Source organism: Epinephelus fuscoguttatus, linkage group LG5, assembly GCF_011397635.1.
Source record: "Epinephelus fuscoguttatus linkage group LG5, E.fuscoguttatus.final_Chr_v1".
NCBI lineage: Eukaryota > Metazoa > Chordata > Actinopteri > Perciformes > Serranidae > Epinephelus > Epinephelus fuscoguttatus.
In genome coordinates, this window is record NC_064756.1 from 45,580,476 (window position 1) to 45,596,908 (window position 16,433).

The 16,433-nt window shown below is 42.3% G+C and overlaps 2 protein-coding genes across 8 annotated transcripts in view; both read right to left on the minus strand.

Moving 5' to 3' along the window:
• bcas3 (BCAS3 microtubule associated cell migration factor) overlaps positions 1 to 16,433 on the minus strand; it is a 937,438-nt gene extending 921,005 nt beyond the window's left edge. For all 7 annotated transcript variants that reach the window (XR_007449398.1, XM_049576752.1, XM_049576750.1 and 4 more), the window contains exons 1-2: positions 16,336 to 16,433; positions 6,575 to 6,664 (exon numbers count right to left, since the gene is read on the minus strand). Coding sequence is in view for 6 of the 7 variants with exons in the window: in XM_049576752.1 (XP_049432709.1) it covers positions 6,575 to 6,645 (71 nt within the window). In the remaining variant the exon portion in view is untranslated. The remainder of the gene's footprint in view (positions 1 to 6,574; positions 6,665 to 16,335) is intronic.
• Positions 3,760 to 5,342, minus strand: LOC125889110 (uncharacterized). Its single transcript, XM_049576836.1, has 3 exons — positions 4,899 to 5,342; positions 4,510 to 4,617; positions 3,760 to 4,154 (listed from the first exon to the last, which is right to left on the minus strand). The coding sequence occupies exons 1-3, from the start codon at positions 5,209 to 5,211 to the stop codon at positions 3,895 to 3,897; spliced, it is 681 nt and encodes a 226-aa protein (XP_049432793.1). The 5' UTR covers positions 5,212 to 5,342; the 3' UTR covers positions 3,760 to 3,894.

Genomic DNA, 16,433 nt, shown 5'->3' on the forward strand with positions numbered 1-16,433 from the left:
CTGACCTGCTCCTCCATGAGAGCAACTAGCAGAGAAACAACAATAGCCACTGGGTTTTCACTGAGTTCCATCTTTTTCCCAATCAACGGAGCCAGTTGGTAAATTAAACTTTTACCAAGCCCCATGGGAAGGACAGCAAACACATCCTTTTTTTCAATAAAAGCTTTCAGTGCAGCCGTTTGCTCTGCTTTTGAAGAAAATATACATTCCAGTTCGTTCAACACATTTACCATCGCAGTTTCAAAATCAGTAGCCATGTTGGTTGTTTACGAATTGCATTCACTCCGCTCCTTGCCCCGCCTATTCCGATGACGTGATTTCAAATACACGCTCCAAAGAAATAAACAGTTGTGATTGGCCTGGTAAGCTTTAACAGATGCCAGAATGCGCCTTTATGATTGCATGGCCAGACTGATCCGGGGAGCGAAACAGAATAGGAGCTCGCGAGATTAGGATAGTCTCACCAGGCTAGCAGATCCGTTTAGGTGCTCCATGCTAGTGACTACATTCCACTGGACGAGAAGACTGACTTCATGATGGAAGCAGAAAATGGTGTCCCACAGCAGACAGGGCAAATAATGATTCAAGGAGATGAGACTCTGTGTCAGGTAACTGCGTGGTGACTGCAGTGTGTTAGCCCTTGATAGTCAAAGGTTTTCTTTAAATCCTTCAAGCTGTGAAGAAAAATCCGTTTTTCTTTAAGTGTTACGTACGCTCCATTTTAAAGGCGGTGTACGTTAAAAAGAAATAAACTTCATAATTCTCAGAATTCTGACTGCTTGCTTTTTATAACCAGCATTTATTTGTACTTTTACTTTCAATACTTAATTACATTTCAGGGTTCGACATAACCCATGGCCCGATGGCCAGGGGCCAATCAAAAAGTATGTCAGGCAAGTTGACTGACAGGTCACAGGCCCGCTCAGGCCAGTGACGCTGTAAGGCTTTTTTTGTCAGGGGAACAACTCCAACGGATTTTTATCCCACTTTTCTCGAGCCTTCAGTGGATTTATTGGGCTTTTTGGCCAAAGGTGCCCTCACCTTTGCTCGTGCAATGAAACACTGGAGGAGGGGGAAATGTGCCAGTGCGCTTGTACGTCTCTGCCAACGCGGACACTGCACACCGTTGCCATGCAGGTATATTTCTAACCAACATGCGTTCGCTGGCCAGTAAACTGGATGAACTTCAGCTCCTGATAATGAAAAACGGAGACTTTTCTACACCTGCAGTTTTGTGCTTCACAGAGACGTGGCTGTGTGGATCGATACCGGACTCTGTGCTGCAGCTGGCAGGCTTCCAATTCTCCAACTCTTGATCGGATCGTAACATGAAACTCTCCAGCAAAACTAAAGGTGGAGGTATCTGTTTTTACACTAACAGTGGCTGGTGCAATGACATGACAGTGATCCAGCAGCACTGCTCTCCTGATCTGGAATCTTTTTTCATCAACTGCAAACCTTTTTACTCCCCCCGTGAGTTTGCTTCATTCATTGTGGTCGGTGTTTACATCCCACTGCAGGCCAACGTGCAGGAGGTAGGCTACAGCGCACACTCGCCGACAAGATAAGCTACTGTGTGTGGAGCGGACTCCTAAGTTATTGTCCTTGGCGACTTTAACAAAGGTAACCTCACCCATGAACTCCCCAAATACAAACATTTTATAAAATGTCCGACCAGAGAGAAGAATATCCTGGATCACTGTTACACAACTGTTACAGTGTGTTCACACCGGGCGCGAGTAAAATATTCCCCTCGCTCTCACGCGAGTCATTTGCGCGAGTAAAAGAGTACACAACTTGCGAATATTCGCCCAAAGAGACGAGGAGGGTACGGAAGATGGCCCTTTGGGCTTCCGTAGGAAGGGCTACCACCATATATGAAATGAAATTATTATTCCCGCTATTTCTTTCTCTTATCGACCATGACTGAGGTGATTACCATTGCTGCATTGTACCTGCTGTGGCAGTCCGAGATTCGTCGGAAACCCAAGCACCGACGTGTCTGGGTCCACAGCATCCTCCGGAGACGCACACAGCTGGGAGAATATCATCATCTTCTCCAGGAGCTGCGTCTGGACGACAGTCGCTTCCAGCGCTATTTCAGGCTGACCACGGTTCAGTTTGATGACCTGTTGGGTAGGATCGGTGCCAGGATCTCCCGCCAGGACACTAACTACAGGCGGTCCGTCTCAGCTGCGGAGCGCCTGTCCATCTGTCTCCGGTGAGTTTTTTGCGTGTGAAAATCAATAAATATTAACTGTATCTGAATGTTGTTAGCGAGACAGTGGCAGTTTTTGGCGTGTGAAAATCAATAAATATTAACTGTATCCGGCAAGTCACATGTCGCCTGAATGAATGTTGTTTACTACAGAGAGACAGTGGCAGTTTTTGGCGTGTGAAAATCAATAAATGAGCTCTTCTTTTATTCACTGCAATGAAGTAATAATAACGTGCAAAAGGGTGGTAAAATATGACAGCTGCTGGTAGATTTCAGACACAAAATAAATAACTAATTTACTATTGAGTAACTGGTGAACATTCATATGTTAGTGACTGATGGATGTACACATTTTGAAAATTTAATTTCACACCCTGAATATAAACACTCAGTGAACACTAGGCCAGCCATATCAATAAACTACTACTAACAAAAAATATCACTAGCACCTATGATTTCTCCACAACTCAGCTATATGAAATATTTTCTGTGTTGCAGATACCTAGCTACTGGTGATTCCTTCAGGACGATCGCCAACAGCTTCAGGGTCGGGGTCTCCACTGTCTCCACTATAGTTCCAGATGTAGTCACCGCCATTTGGGACTGCCTTGTGGAGGAATACATGCCTGTGCCCACCACAGAGGAGTGGAGATCGATTGCAGAGAAGTTTCAGGAGCGATGGAATTTCCCTCTCTGCTGTGGAGCGCTGGATGGGAAACATGTCGCACTGAAAGCCCCTGCAAACACTGGATCGCAGTACTTCAACTACAAGGGAACTTTCTCTGTGGTTCTTCTTGCAGTTGTGGATGTCCAGTATTGCTTTCATGTGATCGATGTTGGGGGCTACGGCAGAACCAGCGATGGAGGGATTCTGGCCAATTCAGCCTTTGGCCAATCGCTTCGTTCTGGCACCCTGCAACTGCCTGCTGATCTGCCACTTCCAGGAGCTGACCACCGGGGACCACAGCCTCATGTGTTTGTTGGGGATGAGGCCTTTCCACTCCGGAAGAACCTCATGAGGCCATTCCCTGGGCGCATGCTTCCAAAAGAGCGACGGATCTTCAACTACCGTCTGTCCCGAGCTCGGCTGGTTGTTGAGTGTGCCTTTGGGATCCTTTCTTCACAGTGGAGGATGTACAGGCGTCCCATTGAGGTCCATCCAGATGTGGCAGAGAAGTGTGTGAAGGCTACCTGCGTTCTCCATAACTTCCTGCGGAGGACAACCCAGACACCTGCAGTGAGGGCGAGCATCCCAGTCGCCGTCGGTGAAGTGGAGCCACTGCCAGGTCTGGGCAGAATTGCTGCCAACAACTCAGCAAGAGAGGCCATCAGCATTAGGGAGACCTTCACATCCTTCTTCTCTGCAGAGGGAGCTGTGCCATGGCAAGACACCGTGTAGTGCACAAGCACACAAAACGGCTCTTTTAAGAGCCACCCACACATTACTAAAGAGCACTATTCCTGCATTGAATATTAGCACCAAAATAAATATGTGCCTGTGTCTGTGTCATCTATTCATATAATAAAGAACATTGTGTCTGTTTTTATTTTTATCCATGAAATTTTATTAATGTGTTGTCATACAGCTTAATTTGGCATGTCTACACTGCAATAAAAGCAGACATCACTGTGAGGCTTTGATTGTCACCAGATTGTCAGATTGTCACCCCAGCAGCCTATTCAACAGGTTCCAAATTTAAGATAAGAGTACTTGACTCATAAATAAGTTTATGTATTTGAAATTTTACAAATTCCTTCTGCTGGGGTGACAATCTTTGCAGCGCAGGAACCAGGCTTCTCAGGAAAAGCTCATCATCTGAAGGGGGAGGTGGAGCAGGTTCTTGCGGCCTCCTCAGAGTAGCAACAAGAAGCGCCTCAATTTCTGACCGCCTGTCACTTTCCGTCCTGTCACTCCGCTTGTTAGTCCTCTTCCTTGCTGTATGAAAATGGAAATTGAAACACAGGGTTAGTCAAGTCCTGTAAATATACATTAATATATACTGTCCAGTTTACAAAAAAATAAAAAAATAAATCTAAAATCTCCAACATGATGGGCAATAAATACAATAGTTGTCATACTTAATAACATGTAAGGGATAATGTATACGGTGAATACTAGAATACCTAGCAACGCTGGGCTACATAGCAACAGACATTACACAGTAATATCAGACCTCTGAATGCCGCGAATGAATAATTAGAAAACAGCATTTAATAGAGCCGTGTAATAAACATGCATAAATTACACTCAGACCACAAAAAATGCAATCTAACTTTTGCCATGTACATACCTCTGGGTGGTTGGATTGCTGTGGATGCAGCAGCAGCAGCAGGAGAAGCAGCAGCAGCAGCAGGAGCTGGCTCTGCTTCACTGCTGTCACATGAATGATCAGGCATATCTGTAGTGACAATAAAACAAAGATGCATTGTTTTTTTTTGTTTAGCAGAGATATGAACTGTTTGGCTTTCAGTGTCATATACATATACATATACAGCACACAAACCATTTTCCAAATGCAACCATATTAATACAGCATACAGTTCCAGCCATTATAATATGTAGCCTTTGAATTTCCCACAACTTTTTAATGCAGTGAGATTAAAAAAGTAGTTATCCATCTATACAAAAACAATTCTCTGCATGAGTTTCCCTTGCTGTGTGTGTGTCTTGTCTACCAACCTCCCATGTCAACATCAGATGGCTCTGCTGCTGCAGCATTTGAGCCCTGGTCCTCTACTGGCCCCTCATCCTGTGTGTACTCTGCGGTCCGGTCTTCTTCCTCGACCCCCACCCGCATGTTTCCACTGGTTTCTTTCGGGGTGACAAAGGGGTCAAGGAAGGAGAGGACCGCAGAGTACTTCCACCGCTTTCCTCCTGTCCCTGCCAATCCACTCTTTCTTTCTCTTTCCTTTTTCTTTTCTTTCAAATACGTATCTCTCAGTCCCTTCCACTTGCGGCGGCATATCTCCTCTGAAGAAACACACATAAACATGAATTGTTTAGATGCTAGTAAATCAGACAAGTATGCCGGAGAGCAAGCTACATCGGTTGTGCTAACTGTAGCTAATGCTAATGCTAACTTTGTTGATAGAAAAGTACAGCCGATAGTTGGAATCAATTTTCAAAACTTACCAGGCAGACCGACCTCCTCACTCACTTTCCTCCACGCCAAGTCTTTCTTAGTCCGAAGCTTGTAGTGTGGGGACGTAACGTCATACAGCTCTGGGTGGCCACAAACAGCGATTATTAGCTTGTCCTCCATTTTCGGAACGAGACAGCAGCACGTCAGTGACATCGGTGACGACGGGAAAATCTCAACGCTGATAGGCTGCCCCGACACAGCATCAAGCGAATAATTCACTCGAGTTCAATATTTTGAACTTGCGCGAAGAGGCGAATGACGCGAATTTCGCGTGTTTGCTCCATTCGTGTCGCGTCATTCGCGCCGCCGGCACAAATTCGCGTCTATTCGCGTCTTTACATTGACTTTGTATGTAATCTTATCGCGCGAAAAATTCGCCTCGCGCCCGGTGTGAACACACTGTTAACATCGCCGATCACGCCGTCCCCCGTGCTGCACTGGGCCACTCTGACCACAACACCGTCCACCTGATTCCCTCATACAGGCAGAAGTTAAAGCTCTGTAAACCTGTTGTGAAGTCATCTAAGAAGTGGGTGAGTACACAGAGGCTGTGACATCATACATCAGCTTCTGCGAGGACTGCTGTATATACCATCACGCACTACGATGAGGTATAATGGAGTTAAATGAAATGAAGTTGAATTAAATTAAGTTTTATATTCATTTTCATCTTTTTTTTCATTTTCTCTCTCTCAAGTAATATTCTAATAGATGATAGAACTTCTTCTTAGGTCATTTTTTGGTCAGATATCTGACCAAAAAAATGAAAGCCACTTACTCTAGTGTGGCTTTCCGGTACTTCTTTCACCACTGTCTTTATCACCACCTACTGGCCAGGTGAGCATTTGGACTTAATTTTGCATTCAAGTGAGGATGAAAATATTTTGTCAAATGACAGTCGTGTAGATTTTTTTTTTTTCCTAAAACTGTGGGAGAAAAAAAATAATCTGTATACATGTAGACAGGGCCCTAAAGGAGTGCAATTTGAAGCGTGATTGTAAAAATGACACAGAGTTATTTAACATCTAACTTCATCAAGCAGGCTGTTTCTTATTCTTTGTGCCCAGGGACATACATAGATTATCATGCATACAGACACATATATACATACAGTATTTCTAAACAATAATACTAATAGTAATGGTAATAACAATAATAATAATAATAATAATAATAATAATAATAACAATAATAAACTTATGTGCATCCTTACGTAGCAGCTTGTGCTCGCACCAGAACCCCTCCAGCACAGCGACTAGGTCTGCGTGGAGAGTCGGATGCCATTTTGTCTGCTGGTTTGCTTCTGAAAAGAACCACAAAGACATTTTAAGTTGACAGCAGTATACAACTTTGAATTCAGTTACCATGTGGATGTCAGAAAGCAGTTACTTCACGTGAAATTTTAATAAGTTTAATTTTTTTTAAGTCTAAAAAATGCACACCAAAAAAAGGTGAAAAATAGCCATCCAATTTCACATAGCCCAAACTAATGTTTTCAGACTCCTTGTTTTGACTGACCAAAAATAAAAGTTTTCAAATTACAATGATCTGAAACAGAAAAAAGCAAGCCCTTACACTTGAGAAGCCAGAAACAGAGAATGTTTGCAATTTTTGGTGGTATATGACTACCATTGTTACCAGACATCAAGCTAAAATTACACTTACACACTAAATCTGGACAGACAGTCTCAAAACTTATAAGAGGGGCCTCCGCAATGCCAGAGCAAACTATTACTCAGCATTAATAGAAGACAAGAAGAACAACCCCAGGATTTAGAGTGCATCATAGCACTGAGACAGCACTAGTTAAAATTACAAATGACCTTCTCATTGCTTCAGACAAAGGACTTGTCTCTGTACTTGTTTTATTAGATCTTAGTGCAGCGCTTGACACTATTGACCATCAAATTCTACTGCTGAGACTGGAACACTTAATTGGCCTAAAAGGTTCTGCACTGAGCTGGTTTAAATCTTATTTATCTGATCGTTTTCAGTTTGTTGACGTTCATAATGAATCATCCTCACGTACCAAAGTTTGTTTTGGAGTTCCGCAAGGTTCTGTGCTCGGACCAATCCTATTTACTCTATATATGCTTCCTTTAGGTAACATCATTAGAAATCACTCTATAAATTTCCATTGTTATGCCGATGATACTCAGTTGTATTTATCGATGAAGCCAGAAGAAACTAATCAATTAACTAAACTTCATAACTGCCTTAAAGACATAAAAACTTGGATGAGCACCAATTTCCTGATGTTAAATTCAGACAAAACTGAAGTTATTGTTCTTGGCCCCAAACAACTCAGAGACTCTTTATCTGATGACATAGTTTCTCTAGATGGCATTGCTCTGGCCTCTAGCACTACCGTAAGAAACCTCGGAGTGATATTTGATCAAGATTTGTCTTTTAATTCTCATTTAAAACAAACCTCACGGACTGCATTTTTTCATCTGGGTAATATTGCGAAAATTAGGCATATCCTGACCCGAAAAGATGCAGAAAAATTGGTTCACGCTTTTGTTACCTCTAGGCTGGATTACTGTAACTCTCTATTATCAGGTAGCTCTAGTAAGTCCTTAAAAACTCTCCAGCTAATTCAGAATGCAGCAGCACGTGTACTAACAGGAACTAAGAAACATGATCATATTTCTCCTGTTTTCGCTTCTCTGCACCTGTAAAATCCAGAATTGAATTTAAAATCCTACTGTTAACTTATAAAGCTCTAAATGGTCAAGCTCCGTCATATCTTATCAAATATCATAGTGCCTTATTATCCCACCAGAACACTGCCCCCTGAGAACGCAGGGTTACTCGTGGTCCCTAAAATCTCCAAAAGTAGATCAGGAGCCAGAGCCTTCAGCTATCAGGCTCCTCTCCTGTGGAATCATCTTCCTGTTACGGTCCGGGAGGCAGACACCGTCTCCACATTTAAGACTAGACTTAAGACTTTCCTCTTTGATAAAGCTTATAGTTAGGGCTGGCTCAGGCTTGCCCTGTACTAGCCCCTAGTTAGGCTGACTTAGGCCTAGTCTGCCGGAGGACCCCCCTATAATACACCGGACACCTTCTCTCCTTCTCTCTCTCTCTCTCTCTCTCTCGTATTCTATTACTGCATCTTGCTAACTCGGCCATTCTGGATGTCACTAACTCGGCTTCTTGTCCGGAGCCTTTGTGCTCCACTGTCTCTCAGATTAACTCATATCACAACGGTGCCTGGACAGCGTGACGTGTGTGGTTGTGCTGCTGCCGTGGTCCTGCCAGGTGCCTCCTGCTGCTGCTGCCATCATTAGTCATTAGTCATACTTCTACTGTTATTATACACATGACTATTGTCACACATGTATACTGCCAGATATTAATACATACTTTCAACATATTGTACCACAGTAGCCAGAACTATAATATTATTACTTTCAACAATGTTGTTGTAAGCTACTGTCATTACCTGCATCTCTCTCTCTCTCTCTCTCTCTCTCTCTCTCTCTCTCTCTCTCTCTCTCTCTGTGTCTCATTGTGTCATGTGGATTACGGTTAATTTGTTATGCTGATCTGTTCTGTACGACATCTATTGCACGTCTGTCCATCCTGGAAGAGGGATCCCTCCTCAGTTGCTCTTCCTGAGGCTTCTACCGTTTTTTTTCCCCCGTTAAAGGGTTTTTTTGGGGGAGTTTTTTCTTATCCACTGCGAGGGTCATAAGGACAGAGGGATGTCGTATGCTGTAAAGCCCTGTGAGGCAAATTGTGATTTGTGATATTGGGCTTTATAAATAAAATTGATTGATTGATTGATTGATTGAAAATAATCCAGTGTTATTATACTATATGATAAATATATGTTAATATGCTAATGTTATATGATAAATAAAACATCAAGTGCAGATAGGATACGAATATTGTAAGTGTTGTTTTGTCCAGTGGTATCAAACTGTACCTTAACTGTGTATGCTTTACTTGAGTGGGCATACGTGACTATAAACCTAAAGGTAGACTAACACATCCCAGTTTAGTTTCAGAGGACTGTAGGCCTGTAAGTCATATGTTGTGGATATCTTTGGGTCTGTGCTTTACAGCCAAGCCAAACAACAACAAACTGAGCATTAGTGGCTTATTGAAAAAGTAGAAGGCAGAATGTGACCTTCCAAATTTTAGTGGTTTTCTCAAGAAACCTTACTCAAGACCAGATGTGTCTGTCCAGTCTGTCCAATGTGTCTGGATCTCAGAACCTCCTGCAGTAATAGATTTGTAGACCTCAATGCTCTCACTGGGGTGTGAGGCTGTAAACGCTCAGTCAATTAAGATGGTGCCAGGCCATTAAGACTCTTAAAAACAAGCATTAAAATTTTAAACTGGACCCTGAAAAGGACTGGAAGCCAGTGTAAGGAGGCCAGTACAGATGTGATGTGAATACCCCGTTTCTTTCCTGTTAACAGGCGGGCTGCTGCATTTTGAACCGCCTGCAAATGGCGCAGTGATGACTGGTCGAGTCCAACATACAAAGAATTACAATAATCTAGAAGCAAAGAGATGAAGGCATGAATTACTCACTCAAAATCATGTGAAAGGAGGTAGGCCTTCACCTTACTCAGGAGTCTCAATTGAAAGAAGCTTGTCTTAACAACTGAACTAATATGTTTATCCAGTTTAAAGGCAGAATCAAAAATCATACCAAGGTTCTTCACAGTGGAGTGACAATAGGATGCCAGTGAACTAATGGCAACATCATAGCTATCTAAAAAAAAAATGGATTGTCTAAACAGAATGATTTCAGTTTTATTTATGTTCAGGTTAAGAAAGTTCAACTCCATCCATGATTGAACATCTTTAAGACAGTTCAGCAGAGCCTGAATAGAGGCCTCACTGTTTGTTTTTATGGGCAGACAGATCTTTAGATCAAAAACAATGAAAGGAGATATTGTACTTTTAAAAAATTGACCCCAAGGGAGGCGTGCACGATGAGAATAAAACAGGGCCCAGGATGGAGCCTTGCAGTACCCCACAACTAAGCAGGGATGCAGCTGAATAATACTGGCCGAGATGGACAGAGAAATTAATACTGGCCGAGATGGACCGGAACCATTTAAGAGCTGTACCTTAAATGCCTACACACGAGTTAAGACGTGACAGGAGAATGTTGTGGTTGACTGTGTAAAAAGCAGCAGACAGATCCAAAAGGACCAGGACAGCAGAGTCGCCAGAATCAACAGTTCAAAGCAGGTCATTAAAAACTCTTAAAAGGGCGGTTTCTGTGCTATGTCGTGATTTAAAACCAGACTGGAATTTCTCTGAGATACCATTTAAGTCAATATGTGATTGCAACCATAAAAGTCTCTTCAGCTTGTGTTAACCACAGACCCTATTTCAGGCATCTGACCAAAAACCCATTCAAAAAACCTAGTGTTTCCCATACATTGACGAGACTATGGCAGTGTCCAAAAAACAGCCAGATACAAAATGCCTCTGGTAAATGAACGTCACTCTGTAGCGCACCGGCTGGAGCGCCTACACAGAATTCTTTGACTCTCCCCTCCCCAGCCTCACCACAGATATCGCTCTCCTAGTGCTAGCGTGAGCTTGAGTTGATAGAGCAGAACGCATTTTTAAGCAGAATACTGAGGAATACTGACATCCACTTTGTTAAGAATTCTTGGAAACACCTGGAAAACATCAGTAGAGAATTGTGTGGCTGTATTTAAGACAACTCTGAGCCTGCATGGCAACACACAGCACCATTGAAGTAAGCTCTGAAAACTTTTTCTTTCTCATTTGGCTCATGGTAGTTACTTTCCATTCCAGGTCAAAACTAGTCTCCGCAACAGGCTGCACGGAGAACATCTAGCTGCCTGCTTGCCGGATACTGACCAGATACTGACCAGATACTCTCATCTTTTCTGCGCCTGACTTCCTGTTTGACTCATTTGGTCTGTGCAAACTGACGTGCCGTCGCGCGGCATCTATCAACAATAGACCCGGTGCGCATTTTCAGCGGAGTGGAGCACCGAGTCACTTCTAGGCCACGGCTAGGACACGCAGCAGTGCGGCAATTCTGAAGCAGCTTACACTGACTTGAATAGCCGGGATTAGCTACAGCACCCGCACCTCGGCCGGATCGCACATGCGACGGATCCAGTGGGTTGCCATAAATAGGGCTGTGCCAGAGGCATTCAACTACCAGAGGGCTTTTGAAATCTTCTTTTCGAAGTTGCGTAAAATCAAATGCTCTGATTCAGGGTGCTGTATTTGCAAATCGTGAGGGAGGGAAGGAGGAAAGCAGTAATTTGTGTCTGTTTGCGTGTAATTAATTTGAGTCTTACATTTTGTTTTCTTTTCGTATTTTGTATTGTTTTGCGTATCTGTAAATGTGTTTGTGAGTGTGAGAGAGAGTAGGGTAGGCTGGACGATTATGGCAAAAATAATAATCACAATTATTTTGATTGATATTGAAATCACGATTAATAAACACGATTATTCATTGATTTCAAAACTCCACCAAAACTCAACTTTAATTATAACTTAAAATAACAGCCAGAAATAAATTAGTAACAAGTAAAGAAATAAAAAAAAATAATAATAATAATAGTAAATTAAAGAGGGCGGCACGGTGGTGTGGTGGTTAGCACTCTCGCCTCACAGCAAGAGGGTTGCCGGTTCGATCCCGGGCGTGGGAGCCCTTCTGCGCAGAGTTTGCATGTTCTCCCCGTGTCAGCGTGGGTTCTCTCCGGGCACTCCGGCTTCCTCCCACAGTCCAAAGACATGCAGATTGGGGACTAGGTTAATTGATAACTCTAAAATTGTCCGTAGGTGTGAATGTGAGTGTGAATGGTTGTTTGTCTCTATGTGTCAGCCCTGCGATAGTCTGGCGACCTGTCCAGGGTGTACCCTGTCAGCTGGGATAGGCTCCAGCCCCCCCACGACCCTCAAGAAGATGAAGCGGTTAGAATGAAGATAGTAAATTGAAATAATAATAGCAATAAAAACAATAAATAAAAATACATACTAGGGCTGACCCAAGTTCGATAGCACAGGATTCGATTGTGGAAAAAAAAAATCGAATATTCTGCCTTTTTTTGGGGGGGGGGGGACCTTGAATGCAACACAATCTCCGACAAGGAAAAAGAAAGCCCGACGTGCAATGAATGGAGACCTATTATCCTGCTTGAACACAGACAGCTAAATTCTTTCAACTTTCTTTCAACTCTTTAGTGTTAAATCAAAAGTTAAACACTACTAATCAGCAACCAAAAGTGTTTTTTCATTTGTGAATATTTTTATCTTAATTCTAGGGTTGCAAGAAACTACCTTTTCACCATAATTTTTAAGTTATTAACTTTATTGGACTTTTTTTTTCCCCACTCGTGTTGCCTTGGGGGGCAGACACGACAGCGTGACAATGACAAATGACTGAAGTTGTCCTACCTTTCTTCTCAACCAAAGGCTGCCTTTCTGCCATGTTCTTAATCGCTCGCTCCACATATTATTGATCCACACACGTCACACGCTTGCTGCTGCTGCATATAACACAGGTGCATTCACTTACATACACACCGCGCCGTGCGGCGCATTAATTGTTTTTCTTCGATTATAATGTTTTTATGATCATGAGAAGCCAAAATCGAAATCATGATTAAAATTTGATTAATCGTCCAGCCCTAAGAGAGAGAGAGTTTTAAAATAATATTTTGTCTGCACATGATAAAATAAATGATGATAAATAAAGAAATGATAAAATGATAAAATAGCCCTTCAGAGGCAGATCAGTACGTTAGTCATTTTTCTTTTGATTACTGAAATGTTTAACCACTAATCCTGAGCCGTATTTTAAGTGTAACCCTTCACCATAACATACCACTGATGTTTTTATCAGTAAAAATAAAACATTTTTCACACATTAAAAGCACAAAGATGTTGACATCTAGGCATGTTCTGCCATCATAACTTGGCTCTCAGAATTCGCCAGACTGATGCCTTTAAATCAAATATATACAACATTTTCTCCCGGGGGAGCATGCCACCAGACCCCCCAACAGGGTTCTTATAGATTTACGATGTTTATTGTCATTCCAGTTATAGAAGTACAATTGTGTAAGACGTTTTCGCTTAAAAGCTCCATTATAGAACAACAATAAATAGTAGGCCTAACTACAGTGGGGTTTCCATCCACCTATTTTTATTCGCATTTTAAAAAATTGCGAGAAAAAAACTTGGATGGAAATGCCAGAAATTCAAAAAAGGGCCAAAAATTTGCAAAAAAAAGTTTTTATACTTGGAGGGGGCGGATTTGTCAGCGTATCGATAAAAGGAAAATGCGACTTTTAGCTATGGAAACGGGTTTTGCGAATACACGATGACGTACCTGCACACAGATCCTCAAATGTGGCCCTTGACATACAGAAATGTTTCAGCCAGAGTTCGTGAGTGAAATGCTGCTGGACAACTACTTCCCAAAAGTCCTTCACACACCTACATTCCCATACATATGGAGAACAACGCAGTGGTCTCCTTCCAGCTGTTTCCGACGGTACCCTTAACATTAAACTACTTCTTTGTCGTCTCTTCTTCAAAATGGTTAGGTACGCTGTGAACGCTGACAAAATGCTAACCAGAGTTCTCCCAAGAGCTGACAGGTTTATCAGGAATCTGTCCATGATCAGTTGTTGAGTGTCAGTTAAGTGTGTTGTTGTTTACAGAGGGCATAAGACGCTTTCTTATGACGTCATCTCATGGCGCACTCTTCTTCTACGGGGGTGTTTTTATTTGGTTCATTTTTCACGAGAAGCGTCACCTACTGCTCTTCCTGTTGACTCCCAATAATCGCAAAACACCCTTAGTATCAGGGTCTGGAGCTCAGATATCCAGGGGAGCTCAAAGTATTACAGTTGCTTCTTGGTGTGGATGTACGATATTGGATTTTTTGCCGATATCCAATATGCAAATATGTAACAACTCATTTGACCTATAACAGATACTGATATCGATATATCAACTTGTTTTTTCCTACTTTAGTTTAGTGACCATCAAGTCTCTTCTGTAGTTGAATTAACATCATATTATTCATGCATACTCTTTCCATGATAGCCCACCAGCAGATGGCAGATTGTTAGAGTTTATTTTTAAGCCAATATTGGCTAATACTGATGACGTGCCGACATTATCATGCATCCCTACTAGGGCTGTGCGATATGACGACATATATATCGTGTGACGTTTCATATTTTGTTCTATCATGTATAACATTGTGACGCAAATTACACTTTTTACGGCAATATTTTTCGTTATTTGGAGACCGATTGTTTTGCACGGGTCATAAATTACTCTTCTTGGCTTTTTAATTCGCAAAGCTTTTACAGCACTTACAGTAACATAACGAGTTAACTCCACCACTGTCTGCCTCTGCTGCGCTGCACAGGGCCGCCCCGCGCCACTGAGAAAAAGCAGACAAGTGAGACGGTGACAATAAATGACAGTAAAACCCACATTCAGACCAAATCAGGTGGTGTGGAGTACAGCCTCAGTGTTGAGCAGAGGTGTGTAGGGGTGTGGGCATGTTTGAGCTTTAGAACATAACCGCTGTGAAACAATCAGAAAATAAGGTTTAATTGATCTGATTCACCAGCTTTCTTGCTACCAGCACTCCCTCTCTTCACTCAATCTCTAGATTGTTCGACCACAGCTGCTTGCTCTCTCTCTCTCTTTTTCTCTCGTCTTCTTTAAAATTAGTTGGTTGCCCGACTCATCGTAAAGTTATCAAACAAGGAGAAATGTTTAGAGTTTAAGGCTCTGATCAGTCTGATCTCCGTCACACCTATGAATCCGGAACACCTGCGTGCTACGTAAAAGCACACACAGAGGAACATTTATGCTGTTTTTTATTCATTGGATTAAAATGTGCTTTATCGTGATATGTATCGTTATCGGGATATGAAATGACCTATTTTATGATATGACATTTTGGTCATATCGCCCAGCCCTAATCCCTACTCTTTAGTATTAAAAGGACGCAATTGAATTGTTTCAACATATGATTAAGTTGCCTCCCAGTAACGACTATTGCAGTATTCCAGGTAGGTCAGATGGTGAGGAGGAGACCTGTGAGCTGATTCTGAACATGCTGGAACTCTATTTCACAACTAACTGAGAGCATCTCAAGGTACCTCTGTAAGCTGGAGGATGTGAATAGGGAAAAAGTCTGCTGCCAATATGAACTCAACACAGTTGATAATGGAAGAATGCAGACAATGGAAATAGTCAATAGTCAACCAAATCAAAACTTTAGGGATATACAGCTGTGCGCCATAAGAATATGGGAGTAGGTAACATAACTGATTATGATAACTCCTCATATTTACATAGCTACCCCTACCTTTGCTTCCATAAAAACTGCCCTGCCAAAAATCAACTGATGTTGCTGATCTCTCATTCAGATCATGATCCACTACAGCCACTTGGTAAAGCAACTGTCATTTGTTTCAGTGGATTTTATTAATTTTCCAAGTAACTGTATAACATATCGGGGTTGAAGTCCACTGAACAGTGTATGTTAACACTGTGAAGATATCAATATCCCACTGGTCTAGTGCTTATGAAGCTATGTCAATAGAGGAGACGAGACTTCATGCAGTCAACAGTGTTTCCATGCAGGGACTGAGAGATGAGCTCCTGTACTATGGCACACCGAGAAGCTTGGCTCTCTTTGCCTTGGTTAAATATCCTCAACATTCATTCAGCTAGCTTGAAGCACTAGCAAGGAGCTGGTCAATACGGGCAACACATGTGACAACTGCCAAGTCCACACAATACAGCTACTGGCTAACGCTAAAGTTATACTGGTAGATAAGGACCCCGCAGCTAACTTTGCTAGCATTAGCATTAACGCTAGCTGTTAACACGTCCCTGTAGTGATAACACGACACAGCTGAAGCCTTAAAGCAGGAGATGCATTTGTTATGTTTCAGTAAGACAGATATAGTTACGAACCGGTGAGCAGAACGCTGACTTGCTTATGGATCCGTATGTTGCTTTGAAGAGCTCTTTTAACAACGTCAAAACAGACTAGAATTGCGGAACTGTCGTGG